The sequence below is a fragment of the Aspergillus alliaceus genome, assembly GCF_009176365.1.
Source record: "Aspergillus alliaceus strain CBS 536.65 unplaced genomic scaffold BDW43scaffold_11, whole genome shotgun sequence".
Taxonomy (NCBI): Eukaryota; Fungi; Ascomycota; class Eurotiomycetes; order Eurotiales; family Aspergillaceae; genus Aspergillus; species Aspergillus alliaceus.
In genome coordinates, this window is record NW_022474694.1 from 701,250 (window position 1) to 723,312 (window position 22,063).

The window sequence follows — 22,063 nt, forward strand, 5'->3', positions numbered from 1 at the left end:
GAGTATGTAAAGGGGATAGGAATGTGGAGTATGAAAGGAAAAGGAAAGCTACTAGGTGGAAATCGGTTGGGATATGTTTTCGGGTAAGTTTATGAGGTGGAGGTGAGTAGGAGAGAAGACGTTGGATTTGATAGGGAGTAGTTTCTTTTTTGCGAGATGCTAGTGGATCATAAGCGAGCCTAAAGCGAAGGGCAGTGGACTGAATATAAGATAAATGATACAGATGAAGGAGAGAAATGTGAAGGGACGACTGGAGAGTGATCTCATTGTTGGGGAACGTGAACAAAATATGAAGGACTTTGGATAGCTATCAGAGCGTAGGCTAAAGGGATTATAAGCTGTGAGGTGTTTGGTACAAGGAAGACGGACGGCGATCTAAGTCCTCGATAGTTGCCAAGACATAAGAAGAACATGTTTGGAAGAGAAATGAGTATTTTATAGACGCGTAGTAGGTGGTGGATAGGACGAAGTTAAAGAAGGCATGGATAAGGTAGAAAAGATGTAGTGAGTGAAGAGGGTGAGTTGGGGAACAATTGGGAGCAACAAGGAGAGAGGAATCAGAAAAGATAATTGAAAACTATAGAAAGGTCTGGGTAGTCAGATTTAGGAAAAGCATGGAGATAGAGATCATCAAACTTCATCATCTTCATATTGGTTGGAGGAGGAATGAAACCACCGTACGCGCCGAACCTATTAGTCTAATCCGATATATCCACAGAAATCCACATCCAACCCGAATGAACAATTCACAAGCACACCTCATGACTCGTAATCAGTATTACTCCAACTTATATATGCTTATTTTATCACCGCCGCTTATTAGGATCCGGGACCACGATATCATCGACCGCACAGTTGGGGTGCAGAACGTAAACAGTGCGGAAGGACGCCTCTTGGTCACCATCTGCTGCATCAACCAGGCCTTCTCCTCGGATGGGCATGAGTATGTTGTCCTAAAGGTAAATCGTTAGGCATACAATCCGACTAGTGAACGCTGTGCAAGGGAACAAACCTTGACCATTCTCTTCAAGACCTTTACTGCTAGACTGCGCTCTCGTTGTAGATCTTCCTCGCTCTCCAGCTCGGCTTCAATTTGTTCCAAGTACCAAACAATGAGATCCTCCTCCTCCACGCCCTCGCCGGAAGTGGACTCGTCTTCGTTAACTCGGCGCACGACGAGGTTCAGGATCTTCATGTACTTGTCAAAAGTGATCTTGGTCCTTGGGCGCGATGCTGCCGGTTGTTCTTCCACCTCATCGCGCATGGGGCTGTCGCCTTCTCGGTCACGGTCACCATCGCCCATTTCGTGATCCTCGTCACGTTCCTTGGCATTGGCAAGTTCGTCGTCATCATCGACTTCGACATCGTCTTTTTCAACAGTTACAATGCTCTGGCGGAGAAGGTCAAATGCTTCTTGGACGAACTTCGGAACGATCTCCTCTACGCAGTTAGCCTTAGCGACGGCTTCGGAAAGACGGATTAAAGACTCCAGCTGGCGGACAGTGATACGGTATGAAGAGCGGCCGGCGCCGCCCTGGGAGTCATTGGCACGGAGCTCCTTGTATTTCTCAACTAACAGAGCCTTAGCCTCGTCAGTGAAGACTGGCCGGAACGTCCGAGCGAATCGAATATAGCGCTGTAATTGCTCGGTACTGAGCTCTGGCTGAACGGCTTCATCTCGGTTCATATGCACATTGACGATGTGGTTAGCGAGATTGCGATCTACGGCTTCGTTGGGGTCATCCCGAATAACAAAGAACAGATCGAATCTACTCATAATGGGGGCACTGAAGTTGAGGTTGGCTCGTAGGGTGGCTTTCGGATTGTATCGTCCACCAATGGGGTTCGCCGCGGCTAGGATAGATGCACGTGCATTGAGAGTCGTGTGAATTCCTGCCTTTGCAATGGAGATCGTTTGTTGTTCCATAGCTTCGTGGATGGCAACTTGGTCGCTGATATCCATCTTGTCAAATTCGTCAATAGCACAAATACCACCGCCATTCTATATATCACAATAGAGTCAGTTATGTTGGGAGCAAGCCAAAGGGGAAGTAGCAGGTATATGCATACCGCAAGCATCAGGGCACCGGCCTCAATCGTAAATTCACCGGTCTCGGCATCCTTCACAACTGAAGCGGTCAAACCAGCTGCTGATGAGGCCTTTCCACTTGTATATACGGCGCGAGGATGCAAAGAGCAAATGTACCTGATGATACAGTCAGTTATCCCGTTAGAAAGGGTGAGAAGTTCGTAGACCTACTTCAAGAATTGACTTTTGCTTGTCGAAGGATCACCGACAATGCAGATGTTGAGATCACCACGGAGTTGCATATTTTCTTGCTCTGTAGATTTGCTGACTCCACCAATCAGTTGCAGGAGCAATCCCTTTTTGATCTGGCGATGGCCATAGATCATGGGAGCAATCGAGTCCACGAGTCGGGAATAAATATAGTCTGAATGAACGAGTCCTTTCAAGTCCTCAACCTCATACGAGGTTAAGGTGTGAAGAAACGCCTCCTGCGCTTTGTCCTCATTGGCTTCGGGCTCGGTGAGTTGGTTTAGAGAAGCAAGAATGTTATGAGACTGTCCACTCAACTGCTGGTTCGATTGCTGGCCGGGGGTTGTAGTGTCTGGGGTGACCATGCAGGCGAGGAAAGCAAGACGGTAGGTCAAATCCCTCGCACCAAGCGCCTTGAGACCCGTGAGTCCTCCTCCACCCACATCTCCACTGCGGAATGCAGAGTCATCACGGACCGCCTCCGGCCGTACACCGGGCAGTCCGAGCTGGCTAACATCAGGGACAACGATCAACGTGCCGGTGAAAATACACCGCTCACCAGCCTTGGCACGGTCGACCATTTCACCGCGAAGAATGACATCCATGGTCCGGGGCATGCTACCAGTGGGAATCTCATGCGAGGACTCTTGCAGTTTGACTTTCTGCCAATCGACAAACGTGCTCTTGCCGATGTCCAGGCGCCAACCAGAGCGGTTTCCGCACGTGCTGTTAGGGCATTCCGAAGGCTCTGTGTACTTGAAAGTTTGCTCGACATCGGGGCAAACTGTTTTGCAGTTCTCGCAGATGAAAGTACCAAGGGACAACTCCGGCCGGATCTCTGACGTCCGTGTGACAGTGCCAGAGATCGAAAGCAGTTTCCCAATCTGTGAGGTTCGAAGTTGGCGCAAACGGGAGACAAGAGGTAGGTTATAGAAAGCGAGAGAGAATAATTTATCTGTCTGCTGGTGACGTGTCCGTTCCTGCATGAATTCACCCATTTTATGTTTTTCAGATACGCTCCCACTTGAATTGCCAGCCATCATAGACGTGCCGACATCCGAAGGCACATTGTCAAGTTTGCGATGGAGGGCATAATAATCGGGCTCATATTTTGAGATCAGACTGTGCAGCGCTCTCGTTAAGAACGGTTGGAATCGGTAGTATTGATTTACAATTGCGTCTGCCAGGACTGGGTTCTCCATTGACGTCAAGTGGGTGAAGTCCACATAGAGTGTGGAAAGCTCCCATTTGTGCATGCCCTTGATCTGAGCAATGTAGTATTTGTCACTGAGGATTTCCGAAGAAGGCGGCGGCTCAGACCATGAGGGCTCCTCCATATAAGTCTCAAGCAGTTCTGCAAACGCCTGCTGCACTTTCTCGCCTGCCACGTCGATCACAGGTGGGGGCCCTTTCACATATGGATTCCGGAGTCGGTTTACGGTCGAAGCATTTAATTCAACGACCTGGTCGTCGGGAAATGCATGCATATCACTCATTGGGCCATTGCTTTCAGAAGGTGGGTGCGGGCGAGAGCTGGGAAGTTGATCTGAATGAAGACGCTGATCGCGAGAGCCGGCGTTGGAGTCCAACTCGGATTGAAGAACGGCGTCGAAAAGGGACGACATGGCGGGAGGGCAGCCAGATCAAGGCCGCTTTACAGTTGGGTCGAACGAGCAAGCTAGGCGTAGTCCGCTTTTTTGTTTTATCCCCCTTCACACGATAAGTATTGGTTGTGGGTAATCTTGGGGGGAGGGGGGGGGGATTATTGTTGTTGTTGATGGTTGGGATAATTGCATTCAAGTTGCCCTGCCAAAAATCCGTCAAGAGACGCGGTGGACACGCGAAACGCGTCGGGAAGACATTATTGCGGGCCCGACGTGTTAAGTGGTTTTCTCTCGGGGAGGTGATGCTTATGTCATCAAAAAAAGTACGATCCCCTTACTCGATTAGGACTATCCTGAATGACCATCATTAGACTAGCCGAGTTAGGGTAAAGGTTCTCAGGCTCACAACCAAGCGGATCCTTTCCAACCCAGTTACCGACAGCGGCTCAGCCCAGGGCTTCCTAAATATTGCCATTCCCCTACCAATGGGGAAGCTAGAAGCGTGCTTTTTGAGGGGGTCAAAGCTCTCCAGGGCCAATGAAGTAGAGGAATCCGTTTGGTTATACTTTCGGAGCTGAACCAACGAGACCTTTTACCTGTTTAATGACCCCACTGGCTTGCTGCTCTCATCCCTAATAAGAACCCCGTACGGGCAAGCCGGGGTCATCCTGCGCCGGTGGTAGATAAGCACGACTATGACTTATTTCCTTAGGTCTCGGCCGTCATCCTCTTCTCCTGCAATGATCTCTTCTGACGAATTACTTCATCCGATGAGGATATTCTGGTAACCCTCTCGACATGCGCCTCTAAGGGAGCTTTGACATTTGTTTCGTCTATTCAGAGTGGCCCGAGTTCACTGCTACGAGGCGGTTCGCAATGTCCGTGGGCAATCCCCTTTTGGTTAATTTGACACATTCCGATCCAAGCTCAGCGTCGCAAGGCACCTCCCCCTCCCCGGGCTCCGAACAACGAGGTTGGCGCATTCAACCCACTTCTTTTCCTCTTCTCATGAGCTGATGTTGATTTCTCAGCAGGAGCCCCCGAGAATGCCCCCGAACATCCGGTGAGGGCCAAAAGGCGTAGGCACCACCTGCCCACCTCCGAAGACTCCTCGTCTAAGAACCAAATTTTTTATTTTGTCGACTCAAACTCGTCATCCCGAGAAAAACGAGCCCATGTTATGCGCCATCACGTACAAGAGAAACGAAAACAACTAAAACATACACATCCTCGGAGCGACACCGATAAGAGGGTCCATCGGCCTCTCCGCTATCTGTCGTGGCAGCAAAAGAAGCTATTTCTAAGTGGTGACCAAAACGAAATTATTGAATACAAAAGATCTGCCAATGAGACTGCACCTAAAAGAGGCTCTACGGTACGGGACTTTGCGGTGCAATTCTACTATCATTGCTTTACTAACACAACGGGATTTTTGTTCCTTCTAGATGCAAATCGGATACCAGTTTTCAGAATCTGTTTCACACCCCATTTCTCCCGTCACTATACTTGATGCCTCCCCGAAAGATCCTTTCGACTCCTTACCGATACCATGCAGCAGAGAGGATTATGTGTTGCTGGACTTTTGGACAAATAGATTGGCATACTGGTCCGGCCAGAATAGCACCATTAAAGAACAAGTCTTTCGAGCGGCCCTCAGCCATCCGTTGTCGTTTCGAGCGGTTGTTCTTGCATATTGTGCTCGTTGGAAGGCGCAGGCGTACCACCTAGAGTTTAGTCCCGAGGCTGAAAAGCATGCCGGGCTAAGCAAAAAAGGCATCGAACAAGTGATGAACGGCACTATGGAGATTGACATGGATAGTCTGGCCATGGCTTTGACGGGCCTGGCGATACAAGAAGAAAGATTCGGCAGCAAGCAACACGCTAGAGGAACCTTGGACCAGGCTGTCCAGATCCTCCGTTCAAGGGTTGGGTCTAACCGTATTCCCGAGGCATGGTTGCATTATGTGCAGTTTATGATGATGCCGCCCCATTCCACAGTTCCCGAAGGTGGCCAGCAATGGCTGGTCACATTCCTTCGAGGCGCAGAAGAATTGATGCTTGAGCACAGTACCGATAAGTATTTGTCGTCCGTTCCCCAACGCCGCACTGCCTTTCAAATGGACAGCCCTTTGTTTTCTTTACTTTCCAGCGGACCCCGTCCTTCTCAAGTCCCGCACGCTTCTCGCATATATATCATAACGAAGCATGCGCCAACCCAGGAGATCACTCGGACTGCGGCTTTGATCTACATCACAGTGGCCCTCTGGGATTTCCAGGGATCCCCCAGCAAAACTAGCCGATTTCTCGATTATCTACACACGTTGGTGAGAGACCATGATTTGGACAGGTATCCCGCATGCGAGTCATTCATATGGCTGCTTCTACTAGAAGGATATGAAGCAGATCTACAGGAACCCGAAAGAAGCTGGTCTACAGTTGAGCTGTTGAAAATGTACAAGCAGCTCCCGGTAGACCTCCAGTTCCAGTTCAGTGAGATTATGTTCAGCCTTCTGATGCTAGCACCACCAGTGCGGGGGATTGATTGGTTCGAGAAAGAGTTGCAAAGTTCTATGCCAGAGATACAGGAAGAAGCCTGAGCTCCTCGAAAACTGGGTCACTGATTTCTCCATGTACATATAAATGTACGCTCGCCACATTGTTTCAGATGGCGACAACCCCTTCAACGGTTTGCAGGCAGCCGTGTGCCCATTTTGTCCGATTTTTGACTCCTTGGGTTGTACTTCATGTTCTTGTATATACTACCACAGATAAAAGAGCAGGTGCTCAGTTGTCACCCATTCTTGCTACCGCAATTACCCTATACCTAATAAACATGGGATATGTATCACTTACACATACCGAAATAGAGTCAGCAGGGCTTAGGCTTCATCTTGCGATAGTAGAAACAATAGTGAGTTCTCATATACAGCTATCCTCGTCAATATTCCACAAGCAACAGCTCCGGGGTATCATGTATGGAGGGGTACGGCGAGCAGTCAAGATGCCAAATATATACAAAAACAATTGTCCTAACAAAGCCACAATCCTACAAGATGAGCGTATCCAAGCAAGCAGGGATATAAGCAGCAAAGGTTCTTCCATTTCTAGGCACAGGAGAGATATATCTTCGATTAGGTAGAAAATCCAGCGTCTATATAATTACTATTCGATGTCTTAATTAGAACTTACGCAGACCTTTCCAATCCTCTCTGCTATCCCTATAAAGTATGTTCCAGTTTACCGCCCCCCTCCCCCAAGCCGTCTCTGGGATTAAAGTTGCCTGGTAATCCACCTCCCCCATCGTCCCCCATTACCCTGCAGACAAACCCACAAACCAAGTACACCTCTAGTAGCAACCCAATCTCCTACCATTTCCAGAAGGAAACCAACCACCTACCTCTTCAGTCACCAAGGCAAACAACCATAACCTACCTACCATGAAACCATCTGCTCCTGCAGCCATAACCAGGAACCTTCCAAGATCGGCACCCAACATGATATCACAATGATTGACCTGACCTACAAAGTGGCTGGGAGCAGATGACGTTCCATATGCAGCTCTTAAAAATATGGCGAAGACTGATTATGTGTGGCTTGAGCGATCGGTGCCGGATAAAGTGGGCCAAAATCAGCCCATACGAGCGATACAGCAGTGGAGCAACGATAAGTCACAGGAACGTGTAAGCGTCATGGGTAGCAGCGTGGACCCATGGTGCGTGTGGAGCGCTATCGTTGCCGAAGGGACTTTTTGTACTCATCGGTTCGCGCTAGGAGAGAAAAGTGCGAGGAATGGATTATAAGTATTAGGGTTTGGAGGGTGAGTTCTTATCTTGGCCGTGGCCTGGAGGACTCGGATCTCCGATTAGATAGTTTGGATGTTTGTATTGACAGTTGTAAGTCGTAGGTAATTTCGTAGGACGGGGATATTCGGTCGGGAAAGGAAGGATCCCATGACTTCATTCTCCTTGGGGTTGAAATTGTGGCTGGTGCTAAGGACACGGGAAGATTGCCGATCTGCGTGTAACTGGTCTGATTGGGTTTGCGTAGCTGAGGTCAGTGGCAAAGGTTTAGCTGAAGGACAAGAGTCACAAGCCACATTTCCGTGGATCTTTTAACGGTGTATGGAGTAGACAAAAATGCACGATATAACCCGATGAAATAGTATGTTGTGCTCGTGGCTTTAGCAAGTTGTTTCGGAAATAGATCCCAAGTCAAGAAGGGGTAACACGGTTGAAGAATCTACCCCGTAAAACGGGTCTATCTATGGGTTTTGTTCCACAGGTCTCGTACTGCAGGTGCTTAATTTACAGTAACATGTGGTACAGCAGCATCAGTGCTACTACATACAGAGTAGACTACTAGTAGTTGTGCTGGAGTACCAGTACGTATGACGTACGTATGGTACAGGAACGGGTACCAACCCAAGGTACAGGGTACGATGGGTACGTAAGGCAAGTCCTACTGTGGTAGTGGTACCCATGGATGTACTTCGGAGTGATGCATGGTACCTGGGAATACTCGAGTCATGGGGGGTTGCCACAATTCTGAATACTTCCACTGGTAAGGAATCATTACAAGGGAGTACTTTCTTTTTTCCTTTCACGCTAAAAGCGATCTATTGAGCCAACTCATCCACTTCGTGACCCTAAAGAAGTCTAGTTCAGTCTTAACTTTTCCTTATCTTCCGTTCGAAATTTGTTTCCGATGGTGGCATTATTCCTTGATTGTCCGGATGCTAAGAGTATTATGCATGGACTACTATCTAACTAATATAGAATAAGGATCAATCTAGACCTCCACCACAAATTGAATAGAACTGAATTACTTAATTCCTTATGGTCCTGGTGTCATGTTAAACGAGGAGAAAACTCATGACTGTACAGTTTTGTTACGGCGTCGACAAATCGGACGGAATAATCCACAAAAGATTTTTTAGCTCCTTCAATTATTTAAATTTTAATTTAGCGCTATGAGTTGGACCAGAGAAAAAGCTAAATTCAAGCTGATCGGGTTTTCTTGAAGTCGTTGATTTCTGTTCCCGCGATCGCATCTCAGATCCATGTTTCACTCCTCGCGGGTTCAGGTGCTGACTGGCTCGCATGGTTCCACGACTTCCATAGGCACAAAAAGCATTTTCAGCTCGGGGCAGCTACGTAAATGTTTGTGTCCCCTTTCCACACTCTCTCATTCCTGGCTGGCCAATCAGTATGTGCCTTTACTTTTAACTTTCACTTTTCTTGACGAAGGATCACCAAAAAAAAAAAAGGGAAAAACAACTGTTCAGCCCCTCCCTGAAGCTTGGGTTTGGTTCCCTGGGTCCTCTTGTATCATTCTTTTCTAACCTCTCCTTCTTCAGCTGGACTGTGGTTGACCCATTGCACTCTTCCTTTTTTTTTTTATTTTCCTTTTCTTTTCGCGTATCTTTATCTCGATCTTTCCACTCCTTTTCTCATATTTTATTTCTATTTTTATTTCTTGAAGCCTCCCTTCGAAACCGATTCACATCCGTACAATCTGGTTTCCTGACCTGATTGCGGATTTTGCCCGCAGCGGTTTCGGAATCACACCTTCCAAAGTACTATACCCGTGTAACAAACATCGATTTAAAGAGCGCTTGGACGAAGATAGCGCCAGAAAGCAGAAAATTTACACGCGCCCGCAATGGCGATGTACGATGTTGGCCTGAGGGGCCTTCATCACCTCATCCGTCGTGATGTGAGTTGCAATTACTCAACGATTGATTATACCTCGTTTGATCTGGGAGCTTGAGGAGAGCGTATCTGACAGATCGCAGGATAGTGATGACCCCAGTAAAACGCCGCCCACGGCATCGGCGCTCGTCACCACTCTCGTTCCCGCATTGGTGTCAGCCGCAGTGATGGTCTTGATCTTCTTAATCCTTCGACGCAGTGAGCGCCGGATGTATATGCCACGGACGTACCTGGGAGTCTTGCAGCCCTGGGAGCGCACCCCTCCCTCGTCAACTACTCCATGGGGATGGATCATGGACATGTACAAGTTACCCGATGAGTATGTCCTGCAACATCATTCAATGGACGCCTACCTTCTACTTCGCTTCCTCAAAATGGTTTCCATGATCTGCCTGGTGGGTGCGCTCATTACATTCCCGATCTTGTTCCCGATCAATGCAACTGGTGGTGGGAACAATCAGCAATTGAACATCCTGAGCATGTCCAACATCGAAGAAAGCAAGTACGCGCGTTACTTCGCCCATGCTTTTGTTGCATGGCTCTTCCTTGGTAAGAACTGGTGAAAATTTCTGGGTATTTACCTTCCTCTGGTCTTACGTGTCGCTTCGTACAGGTTTTGTCATGTACACCGTTACACGCGAAAGCATCTTCTACATTAATTTGCGCCAGGCCTACGCCCTTTCCCCTGCCTACGCCAGCCGACTTTCGTCCCGGACCGTTCTGTTCACTGCGGTCACTCAGGACTATCTCAGCCGCGACAAGATTCGCAAAATGTTTGGTGTCGACAAGGTGAAGAATGTCTGGATTGCTACCGATACTTCTAAATTGGAGGAGAAAGTCAAGGAACGGGATGATGCCGCCATGAAGCTCGAAGCGGCGGAAACAAAGCTCATTACTCTCGCAAATGGTGCACGCCTCAAGGCTATGAAGAAGCAGGGCAACGTTGAAGACGGCCCACTTACACCCAGTGAAGAACCTAGTGACGAATCGGGCTCAGTTGCAGCTCGCTGGGTCAAACCGTCGGAGAGGCCCACGCACAGGCTCAAGATGCTCATTGGAAAGAAGGTTGATACGATCAATTGGGCCAGATCAGAAATCGAGCGCCTGACCCCCGAGATCGAAGAGCTTCAGGCCAAGCATCGTGCTGGTGATGCGAAGTTAGTTTCGTCCGTCTTTGTCGAGTTTTATCATCAGCCAGATGCTCAGTCTGCATTCCAGTCCGGTACATTTCCCCATGGCCCTCTTTTAACTTCACTGCTTCACAAGGTCTTGAGCCTAACGTATGATTACAGTGGCCCACAATTTACCTCTGCATATGGCACCGCGCTATATTGGGCTGGAGCCTACCCAGGTTATCTGGTCCAATCTCCGCATTCGGTGGTGGGAGCGCGTCATTCGTTACTTTGGAACTGTCGCCTTCGTTGTTGCTCTGGTCGTGTTTTGGGCCATCCCCACAGCCGTGGTGGGTTCCATCTCGAACATTACCTTCTTGACCGAAAAAGTTCCTTTCCTTAGGTTTATCAACCATGTCCCAAGTTGGATCAGAGGTGTTATCACCGGTCTTCTCCCTACCATTCTAATGTCCGTGCTGATGGCGTTACTGCCGATCATCCTCAGACGTGAGTTCTCCCTGCGTAGTATTTGCTACTGGACTTCGCTCATTGATTTGTTAGTGATGGCCAAGCTTGGCGGTGCTCCGAGCGCTGCGGCTGTTGAGTTGACCACCCAGAACTTCTACTTCGCATTCCAAGTCGTCCAGGTATTCTTGGTTGTCACCATTGCGTCGTCCGCTTCTAGTGTAGTTTCCGACATCATCAACAACCCTACATCTGCTGCGCAGCTCCTGGCTCAAAAGATCCCTCAAGCTTCCAATTTCTATATCTCCTACATCATCTTGCAGGGACTGTCCTTCAGCGCTGGTGCGCTTCTTCAGATTTCCGGTCTGATTCTGGGCAAGGTCCTTGGGACGCTATTGGATAACACTCCTCGCAAGATGTATAATCGCTGGTCCTCGCTTTCTGGTCTGGGCTGGGGAACCGTATATCCCGCGTTTACCTTCCTGGTAGTCATCGGTAAGCACTCTAATCTGACCGTGCCCCTGGTATGGAAAGGGACTAATTGCATCTCTTGACGAATAGCCATCACCTACTCGTGTATTGCCCCATTGGTGCTCGGGTTCGCCACCATCGGTCTCTACCTGTTCTACTTCGCTTATCGGTACAATATGTTATATGTGTCTAATGCAGATATTGACACCCAGGGCAAGTGCTATGTGCGGGCCTTGCAGCATATCACCGTTGGCTGCTACTTGCTCAACGTCTGCCTCATCGGTCTCTTCGCCATTGCAACGGGCGCTCGTCGGATAGCCCTTGGCCCTCTCATCCTCATGATTATCTTCCTAGTGTTCATGGTCATTTATCACGTTTCTCTCAACCAAGCGCTGGATCCTCTCATCAACTACCTCCCTAAGAATCTGGAAGCTGAGGAAGAGGCCCTTCTTTCCCATGAGAAGGGAGAACTTGGTTTATCTGCCGGCGAGCAATCCGATGGTGCCGGCGCCAGTGGAGCTGGAAAGGAGGGCGTCGACAATGGTATGACCAACGTTGACTCGGCCGAGAAGGGCCTGACTAGACCCGTTCCGGAGCCGGAGGGAAATTTCTTGACCAAGTATTTGCGCCCAGATAAGTACAGTAGCTACGCCCAGCTGCGACGTCTTGTCCCCAACGCCTACTCCGCGACCAGTTATGCCCCAGAAGTTGAACGTGACGCGTATTTCCACCCTTCCATTACTTCCCAGCCGCCTCTCCTGTGGATCCCTCGGGACGAATTGGGAGTGAGCAAGCAGGAAATCAAGCATACTGCGCGAGTGATCCCTATCACGGACGAGGATGCATGGCTGGACGAGAAGAACAAGATTCACTGGGACATGGACAAGGGCGTTCCACCCATCTATGAGGAGAAGATCTACTACTAAAGTCACTCATTTGAACTCTGTAATAATGTTCTGACCGAGTCAGCTCCAGAGCATATATTGGAAAACACCCATCCCTTCTGTTTGATACCCATGTGGCAGCTGCTGGTCTCATCAGCAGCGCGTCCGAGATAATACGATCCTGACCGGTCTATTAATACCTAATTTATATATGAGCTGCGATTGTGTACTATGGCTGTTTTGACAAGACCTGTGAATGTTAGCTATATCATGAATATAATTTGCGGTTCATTTTGATTCTAGAAAGTAATCGGATTTCTAACCTGGTTAAAGATGTAGAGCCGGGGGCAGAATATAAACATACCGATACAACAGATGCGGAATTTCTAGCTCCTGTGTTCTATTATCAAGCTAGGGACTTACACGAGCCCGGGGTTATGTGAAGGTAGAAAAGATAGAACAATATTGCTTAGAATGAGAGACATACATGTCACATGCATGACTCCGAACTGGAACATTCCCCCAACAAGGATGAACCCAACTTGTTTGAACCATGTATTAAGCATGAACATCATCCATTCAACATCATTACTCACAGCTTCACTACAAACATCTTCCAAATACCCACCTCGGACTCCCGAGCCATCCCTGAATATATACACCTATCATCCATGATCTCATGCGCAGCAACATGACAGCATTCCCACGGCGCCTCAATAAACGAAACAAAGGGCTAGATAACACCTTGCAATTATACAATATCGACCGTATCGGTGGGAATGCTCTGTATTCGCTTGACTACGAACAGATCAACATTTGTCGCATGATAAACCCCAGAAACCGCTTCCGCTGAAGTCTAATCACGATAGAGCGACTCCTGTTCTCTCGGACCCATAGCATTGATCCCGGGTAGACTCGTCGAAGTTTCACGTACATAATCACGGAAGAGCTAGCCCTGAGAGCACATATTTTCCCAAGGAACCCAAGTATACGGCTCCGTTTTTCGGAGGCCGAATATGATTTACAGTGTAAGATGTCTTGGATTGATTGGCGAAAGCACAAGATGCTGAATGTTAACCGTATGTTTAGGAATCTTCAGCACATTACACTATAATGGTTGAATCAGGTAGGGAGAAGTTAGAAGACAACAGTATAGACAGGCTTACGGGATAGTATCTAGATATTCAATTCATCCTAAGCTAGGATGGGCCAAGAAGAAAGCAACGACAATTAAAAGCATAAGTGGAGACATGTATCCTCAATTCTGCCTATATAAACCCAAATTTCTCCCAGGGTATACTCAGTTAGAACTTTTGAACCAGCTAGACTGGTGGACAAATGTTCGCAATCTTCGGGTCATTATAAAGCGTCATTACTCAAGAAACTAGGCTAAGTGAAGTGAAAAGAATTGGAAAAAAAAAATTTATGTCTCGCTTGCTTCCAATGCAGTCGTTAACTGATCCAAATGCTGTTTCATTTCCTCGCACAATCGTTCGTGCCGTCCGCTCGCAAATGGGAATTTCTCCCGACACAGCACGTCCATAAGTCGGGATAGGCACAATCGTGCGCGCTTCAGTTCTCTGAGAAAGATACCGCGGCATATATCCTTTTGTTCAACGAAGCCGATCTCAAATACGCCGAAGCGGATTAGACGCTCTGCGCAGCCCATAGATTGATGGGCTTCTGATAGCAAGGTGAAGTCGCGGTATCCGAAGCTAAACAAGGTGATGATTTTGCTTAGCGCAACGGTGAAAAGCAGATGACCGTCGTACATTTGGTCGAAATTGAGGCTCTCGGTCAGCTGCAGAAGGGTGGTCAGGTATTGCTGGTTGGCGGCCAGTACGGCATCGAGTGTAGGGTTCTCCTTGGTGCACTGGCGGCCCATGACGAGTGTCTGTTCAATACTGTGTAGGAGTTGTAGGTATACCGCGAAGCTTGTTTCTGGTCCTAAGTTTCCAAGGGCGCTGACTGGGTATATGCCTTCATCGGCTAGGTACTCCGGTGGAGTTGCGGGTTGCCGGATTGAGGTCGTACAAGATCGACTGTTGTCGCGGCTGCCGTTGGCCACGTTTGTCTCCATCTCCCAGTCGTGGCTTAGTCGACGATCGAGGCTTAGGGGGCCTCTACTCGCCGATATTTCCAGCCCCGGGGTGGGAAGGCTGTTGGCGCTGAGAGGCTCCAAATCCGAGGTCCAGCAGAAGTTGCCGGGTTCTGAAAGTCCCAGATCAAGATTGGGGCCCAGCTGGTGGGAAATATGATTCGATGAAGTCGGTACCGTGTCAGGTAGCGAAAGGGTCTCCGGAGCACAGCTGTCCCCAGCGTAAAACGGTATGTTACCCGAATATTCATGCACCATTATCGGGGCGATCATTGAATCCGCAGCGAAGCTGGAAGGAGCATGGCGTACCGAAGAGGTCATCGCCGACCCACCTTGATCCCTGAGCGGGTGTGGAAATGACTGAAATGTAAGAACCGTCTCATTCGAAGGTTCTAAGTGCGAGGGCACCGTGAGCGAAGTGGCTGTCGAGGAAGATGGGGGAGCGGTAACGGCGGTGGCGGCGGCAGCAGCAGCAGCAGCCGCTGCAGCGCGGTTGGCTTTGCTTCGTTTTCCAGGCACCTTCCCAATCCTAGAGATCGAGAAGATACAGTCCAGTCCAAGATTAGCGCAGCGCTGACATCCGGTTTTCTCTCCGGAACAGCGAACCTACAAGCAAGAGTTATATCTCATGTTTCTGTGCAATTATATGTGAGAATCCCCGCTTACCTTAGCGGCATGACACTCATTGCAGGCAGCTCGAAGCTTAGGTGGCCTCTTAGAGATGGTACGGGTACTATAAGGTGTCAGCTTATCTGATGAGCAGCGGCTGGTTATTGGGAGGTACTCACGATGACATGGTTAAGATGGCCTTCGTAGGGCATGGAACGATCACGAAGCGAAGGCAATCTGGGGGCCAATAGTTCAGGCAGAAGGCTCAGTGGCAGTGAGGGTAGGAAGGCGAGGACAGGTATACCCGAGCCAGAGGTAACTGAAGCTGCCTAAGTATCTCCGTTATGTAGAGGCGAGGCTGACACATATCACCTTAGTCCCTAGTCTTCCATAGACCGATAGGATCCCCAGGCCACGCAACACCAACCCCAGGTCATTGGGGATAGGATAGACCAACGAGAGAAAGATAGTAATCTTCAGAGAAAAGCAAAAAAAAAAAAAAGCCGACTTGGACGTCCGTCCATTCATTTAGAGATCGAAGCGAGCCTTACGATGATTTTTGCAGCGGTAGATTCGCCTCCACCATTGGATAAAAATAGCAGGGGCCACACAGTCCGTCGAGGATTGACTACCTGGAGAAACGCATCTTAGATTGAATTTCAAACTGCGCCGGATCCATTGCTGTGGTTCGCTTCGAGCGTGCGAGGTCTTTCGTCCTTTTTTTCTACATCGCGAAGGGTAAAAAGCGAGAGAAAGTCTAGATCCAGGTTGATCGGTACCCAGGCAGGTATCTGGCTTGCCTTGATAGATCACCTAATCGTAAACACCACCGCCCATTGCTCTGAGCTCAGTCCTCCGTTCGAGCAATGGTCGCACGTCGGCAGAATGTCTGACGTTTCACACCGATATGCTGTACCACCATCGCGGCTCCGTCAGTGGAGGATTGACAATGCGACGTAACCTGCCAGCTTAGGCAGGGTGCAGAACAAAGGCCTGGAGCAAAACAGAGGGATTCAATCTCAACGTGACACACCGGCAGTATCTCACCAGGGTTGAGTTCATCGGCCGAGTATTGCCTGCACTGACTTTGAGGTTAACCAATGACAGGAGGTCCCAAGCTGGAGGAAGGCACTGACCACGACCAGGATAGACGTTACTTTTTAGCAAATGGGTTTGGGATCATGACCATCACTCCTGCCTTATCCAGCCACCATCGATCCGGTTCAGAGTACATGCAGCCTCATAGCCTCACACCAGGGAGGGAGCATAAGACGTTGTGTCCCTCACCTGCCACTACCCTCGCAACGTCTCTCTAACCAGTTTCGTATAATAATGTCGGCTTTGTCTTCTTGCGTCGTCGAGATAGCCAGTGTCATCACGACACCAAGAGGTCGAAGCCCCAAGCGCTGACTAGCCCTGGGAGATAAGATCGTCACCTATGGCCTACCGTTCTCTCTTCATCCCTGACAAGATCTCGGCCCTTCCTCCGATAGATCCGGCGTAGCTCTCCGCACATCGTCGTACTCCGATGTCATTTCCACGTATGTGAGTTGCCGGGAGGTGGTTGGGCTACGATGAGCCTAGGTCAGCCATGTATATCGTGGGTATAGACTCCCCAAGGCTCAAATTATCCCATCTTGTCTCAGAGAGCACTACATATATATTCAGTACCGATGTCGGGCCATCGGGACCTCATGTATCTCAATTGATATGTATACGACATGCAACCGCTCGATTGAAAACTACAGACAAGAAAGATAGAGTACCATGACGTGTATCCCCTTCATCCCACTTTCCACACCTACTACACCTACACCCTATCCTACGAGAGCTATCTATGTACAGGTAACCAATGAAGCAATCACCGCCGGACTAGTCGACTTAACCCTAATTCAACACTTCCCCTCCCAACGACCTAACTTTAACTCTAACTCGGCCCCAAAAGATAGGAAACAACTGATAAAGCGGGGTATAGTATCCCTCCCGTTTCACATTCCCTTCCATTCAGGACTGATTCCGAAACCAACCATCTCACCAAACCCACATAAGGCGATATGATCCCAGCAAAGTCACGGTAATACGATGGCTGCAATTGGCCCAACGATGTTCACTTCATTCATTGTTGTGGAGCTGAATATTCCTGTTTTTTCGTTGTTGAAGGATATGGAAATATATTACGGAGGATTGATTAGATAGAGACCTAGCTGGATTGTACACAAGTAGACTACTACAACAACTACATACATCATACATTCATACATTCATACTAAATGCACACCTAAGCTCTGGAATCCAATGCCTACCACACACAGTAATGAGTCCGCCACAAAAAACAGAAAGAAAAACCCCTCACATCCAACCCTAAAATATGTAGACAAATATGTACAATGAGGTAAAAAACACGGAGGATCCTCCTCCGGTCAACCAAATCCATAATTCAGTAAAGTAAAATAGTTAACGATCAACGGGAACTTTAGTAACTTTACATCATAAAACATACGATCCACCCGGCGATCGACGCGTGATTGGCTCTGACACCGCCTGATTTAGGGCTTGGTGGCCTGATCGGGAGTCACAGGACCGCGATCGCCACGCCGGATGATCGCTTTCCTACCGCCGTTGCCTTTTCGTCTGATTTTCGAGTCGAGTCATCGTTGGGAATGATGGGGAAGGGAGAGGAGGGTTGTCTGGTGCTTCATAAGGGGGGCCAGGGGAGGGATGTTTAGTTATTGTTTGTTACTAGTATACTGAGCTTTGTCTACGGCTATTTTATCCATCCATCCATCCATCTATCTATCTATCTATCGCTATTTACGACTTATTGGTCGGGTGTGTTTTATATCTACAGTTGTCCTAACAACTATATACACCTTTCAACTACGTTTACAGTTACGACTGTAAACAACCACAAACATTTCTACAACTACATCTACAACCACAACCATTGCTACCTCCACATTTACATCTACAACCACATACAACCATAACTACACAAAACATACACACCCAAAAGAAATAAAGGAAAAAGAAATGAGCTTCACAAAAAACCTAACCCGGGCCCTAAACACTCAACCCCTGACGCAGCCCCTCCGCCGCCAGCAACAACAACGCACCCTAACCTACGCAACAAACTCCCATGAATCCCTCGAGTACCGACTAAGCAAGCTCTCACTCTCAAAAATCAAGCAGGAGTCCGCGCGCCCGGAGCCCGACCTGCGGCATGTGGTCGGGTATGCATCCGTGAACCGCGCGGTGGGGGATAAGATGTATCAGAATTTGGTGCGGGGGGTGGAAACGTTAAGGACAGAGAGGAAGGAGAGGGCCGAGAGGTGGAGGAATCGTATGGCTTCATCATCATCGTCATCAACATCGCTTTCTTCTTCTGGGTCTGGGGCTCCGGGTGTTCGGAAAGGGAACGCCGAGGAGGTGGGGGAGATGAGGTGCGTTGAGGGGAGGAAGAGGAAGGCGAGGTCGAGGGGGTTGAGGGAGGAGGTTTCAGGTTGGATTTAAGATTGAGATTGTCTTGGGTTATGATTTATGAGGATATGTTTTTCTGCCCGGTAGTTTTTGGTGTTTTGGGATGGGTTTGTGTCCTATTGTTTTATCTGGTGTTTTTGATGTTGATTATAGGTGACTTCTTGGTCATGATTGCTTGCTTGAGTAGTGCATTGATTTGAATTTGTTCAATAAATTTGATTCATTCGAGTTAATAGCAAGAATTGAGAAAGCGTGTATCGATAAACCCTGCTTTGTATTATGGGATCTTCTTCGTAGAAATTACTTAGACGGGAGAAGAAAAAGGGCATTTTGTATGGTATGCTCGCTTCAATTCGGAATGACACGTATGGAAGACCGTCCCGACAAGGAATCCACGGCTTCTTGAATCTCTAACCAGTTCTGGGTCTTCGGCCGCTGTCGCTCCCAATCGGTGTCTGTGGCTTCGACCCCAGCGGGACCTCCCATCGGCAGCAGAAGGATATGGGATTGCTTGATGCTGATAACCGTAGCCGAGTTCTCGTCACCCATGATCTCATCTGGCGACCGGCCAGCGAAAGTCTCCAGATGTTCCATGCACTTGACGGCCAACCGAAATGCGCGGATTCGATCAATGGGGGAGACCTTTCCGCCTTGTTGGAAGTGTCCTGGCACCACACCCTGCGCATCAAAGCGATTCTTGGCCTCGTGTTTGATGATATTTGCGATCTCTGTCGTGCTGTAGATGGTGGACGTCTGGTCGTTGCGGATGATCAGCTTGCCGGAACGATTGGCGCCGTGGTCTTGTGAGAACTGTTGGCGCAGATACTCGATGTCACCGGAGAGACTCTGAAGGCTGATGCCTCGGTCGGGTGTATATACAGTCATGGCCCCTGCAGCCAGCGCAGCAGCCGTCGCCTGATACTCGGCTCCTTGAGCTTCAACCACAAACACGCTGTGACCGGAGGAGGATGCGGATTGACGGACGACATCGCAGAAATAAACAAGAGTGTTCAGGCTAGTATCGCTTCCGAGCGAGTATTCCGTGCCAGGGACATTATTGGACATGCTTGAGGGTAGAAGAACGAGGGGAATTCGGAAAGCGGGATATTGCTCACGCGCCTTGCGTAGTTGACTGACGGCCGTGAATGCCTCAAAGCCTCCAATGACGAAGAGTGCGTCAAACTTATATCGTTCAAAACACTGAGCCGTGGTTTCCATATCGTCCAAAGGTAGCCCCGAATTCGTACCGATATCTGATCCTCCATCGTTGACCCAATCACCCGATTCCAGCCAGTGCATTGGGCGCACAGACCCAGGCGTGTCCGCATGGTGCCGGCAAAGGCCAGGGAAGCCGTTGTGAATGGCGATCGGGGTATGTCCTCTAGACAGACAATAGGCAACTACTGCGCGGGTTGCTGGATTCATTCCTGCAGCTGGGGCGCCAACATGAACGATCGCAACTCGCATCCGCTATTATACACATTAGACCTAATTCCTGTACCATACAATCTAGCCACATACCTTGTCTTCGGGCAAGAGCATCTTGGGATGATCAGTCGTGTTCAAGTGGCGGTAAGCGCTGTAATATTCCAAGAATTCGGGATCCCGAAGGATCGCTGCTTTCTCAAACTCTTTGGCATGCATACTAGCGTTGGCCTCTTTCGTGAGAGCAACGGTTTCAGCCAGCGAGGAGGTCTTGATTCGGTTCTCCCGGATGATGACTACCGGAGAAGGCGTGTCAGGGGTCATAGACAGCACCGCATTGACGGCGTGGATGCCTTGTAGCGTTGACAGCCAGCGATCGTAGGCACATGGAGATCCGCCCCGTTGGATATGGCCCAAAACAGTAACCCTGGTATCGAGTCCTAAGCGCTTGCTCAGAACTTCTTTAACGGCGGACGACGAAATACGATCCAAGTTGCTGTCCTGGGCCCCCTCTGCTAGGATAACAATGGTGCGACGTTTGCCACGATTGCGGTTCTAGTAATATTGTGTCAGTTTATTATGCCTGTTCTCGGTAGGTGTGGCACGAGAAAGCAAACAAGAGATAGTACCTTGGTGATAATCGAGCACATATCATCCTCCCAGCCATCACGCGGGGGCCTTTCTGGGATAAACAACCAATCCGCTCCAGTGGCGATGGCAGCCATCAATGCCAACCAGCCACAGTGCCGGCCCATGACTTCAACGACGAACCCCCTACGATGGGAAGATGCCGTATCGAACACCGCATCAATCGCCTCACAAATCCGAGTCAACGCAGAATAACACCCAATGGTGGCATCCGTGCCAGAAAAGTCATTGTCGATCGAGCCGAGCAGTCCAACGATGTTCAGATTTTGATGAGGTGCGACCTGAGCCACTGTCAAAATACCAGTGGATACCAACTCATTGAGCAGCTCAGGCCATTCAGATCGGAAAAGGTCTGCACCGGTCAAGCTTCCATCTCCGCCACAGACTACGAGGGCGTCGATGCCAAAGAGGACCATGTTTCTGGCAGCTTGGAGACGGCCTTCACGTTCGCGAAAACGGTCACAACGTACGGAGCCGATGAGTGTCCCACCACGCGACAGAAAGCCTCGAACATCTTCCCAATGGAGAGGATGCATCATCGCACCACCTTGAATGAGCCCCTCATAGCCTTCATGGATGGCCCACGCTTCGCAGCCGTTCTGGATCGCTGTGCGAACGACGGCGCGAATCGCTCCATTCATCCCAGGTGCATCGCCTCCTGATGTCAGGATACCGATGCGGTGGGGCTTGCGCCTTGAGGAGTAACTAGTATCTAATATAGAGTTGGTCATGGTGTGAACTGAGCACAGGATGAAATGCTAATGTTGGTAGATTTAAAAGTGAGACAAATTTGACAACCGATCCATGAAGGCAGCAGCATATCAGGTTTTATCTCCGATGGCGTGCAGGGGAGAACCTGTCATTATCCGCATAATGACTTGTCCCGTGATGGCCTGATGATAGTGTTTCTTCCCTTTGTTCTGACAGGCCGATATGGTCCGATGTGGTACGCGGGAAATGGCACAGACGTGGGACAAGTGAATGGATAAGCGTTTACAGGAAATGTTTGCCACACTGAAACAAGAAAAAGGAAAACAACATGACCAAGGGGATCAGGAATACCGTGGCACCGTGGGAGTAGATCGGGGATTTCCGAACCCCCTGTCTTACCAAGGTAGTTGGGTACGCATTTTGGAATTTTCAAGATTCTGGGCACTGATCCTTCCTCTTGGGACGGAAGATTGTGTGCGACGAAAGTACTACTAGTGAGCATCAGTGGCGCTATAGTACGGGCAAATAAGGGGGCCAACTCGACACTCACGAGGATATCAGACGGACAAC

The 22,063-nt window shown here is 49.2% G+C and overlaps 6 protein-coding genes across 6 annotated transcripts; 3 read left to right on the plus strand and 3 right to left on the minus strand.

Annotated features, from left to right (window-relative positions):
- Positions 1-145: 145 nt before the first annotated feature.
- On the minus strand, positions 146-4,035 carry BDW43DRAFT_269695 (MCM DNA helicase complex subunit MCM6). Its single transcript, XM_032041265.1, has 4 exons — positions 2,261-4,035; positions 2,071-2,206; positions 1,013-2,002; positions 146-953 (listed from the first exon to the last, which is right to left on the minus strand). Exons 1-4 carry the CDS (start codon positions 3,901-3,903, stop codon positions 807-809), a joined length of 2,916 nt encoding a protein of 971 aa, XP_031902652.1. The 5' UTR covers positions 3,904-4,035; the 3' UTR covers positions 146-806.
- A 507-nt stretch (positions 4,036-4,542) lies between these two features.
- On the plus strand, positions 4,543-6,640 carry BDW43DRAFT_27230 (uncharacterized protein). Its single transcript, XM_032041528.1, has 3 exons — positions 4,543-4,855; positions 4,914-5,257; positions 5,328-6,640. The coding sequence occupies exons 1-3, from the start codon at positions 4,759-4,761 to the stop codon at positions 6,477-6,479; spliced, it is 1,593 nt and encodes a 530-aa protein (XP_031902653.1). The 5' UTR covers positions 4,543-4,758; the 3' UTR covers positions 6,480-6,640.
- Positions 6,641-9,543: 2,903 nt separating this feature from the next.
- Positions 9,544-12,567, plus strand: BDW43DRAFT_298828 (putative DUF221 domain protein; the record flags this gene model as incomplete). The annotated part of the gene is made up of 6 exons (XM_032044622.1): positions 9,544-9,597; positions 9,677-10,142; positions 10,207-10,815; positions 10,886-11,212; positions 11,267-11,665; positions 11,732-12,567. 6 exons carry the CDS (start codon positions 9,544-9,546, stop codon positions 12,565-12,567), a joined length of 2,691 nt encoding a protein of 896 aa, XP_031902654.1.
- Positions 12,568-13,948: 1,381 nt separating this feature from the next.
- Positions 13,949-15,444, minus strand: BDW43DRAFT_298829 (Zn(II)2Cys6 transcription factor domain-containing protein; the record flags this gene model as incomplete). The annotated part of the gene is made up of 2 exons (XM_032044623.1): positions 13,949-15,229; positions 15,412-15,444. The coding sequence occupies 2 exons, from the start codon at positions 15,442-15,444 to the stop codon at positions 13,949-13,951; spliced, it is 1,314 nt and encodes a 437-aa protein (XP_031902655.1).
- Positions 15,445-18,262: 2,818 nt separating this feature from the next.
- On the plus strand, positions 18,263-18,742 carry BDW43DRAFT_309149 (uncharacterized protein; the record flags this gene model as incomplete). The annotated part of the gene is made up of 1 exon (XM_032046656.1): positions 18,263-18,742. One exon carries the CDS (start codon positions 18,263-18,265, stop codon positions 18,740-18,742), a length of 480 nt encoding a protein of 159 aa, XP_031902656.1.
- A 315-nt stretch (positions 18,743-19,057) lies between these two features.
- BDW43DRAFT_309150 (phosphofructokinase 2) lies at positions 19,058-21,513 on the minus strand (the record flags this gene model as incomplete). Its single annotated transcript, XM_032046657.1, has 3 exons — positions 19,058-20,179; positions 20,231-20,689; positions 20,764-21,513. The coding sequence occupies 3 exons, from the start codon at positions 21,511-21,513 to the stop codon at positions 19,058-19,060; spliced, it is 2,331 nt and encodes a 776-aa protein (XP_031902657.1).
- Between the last annotated feature and the right edge of the window lie 550 nt (positions 21,514-22,063).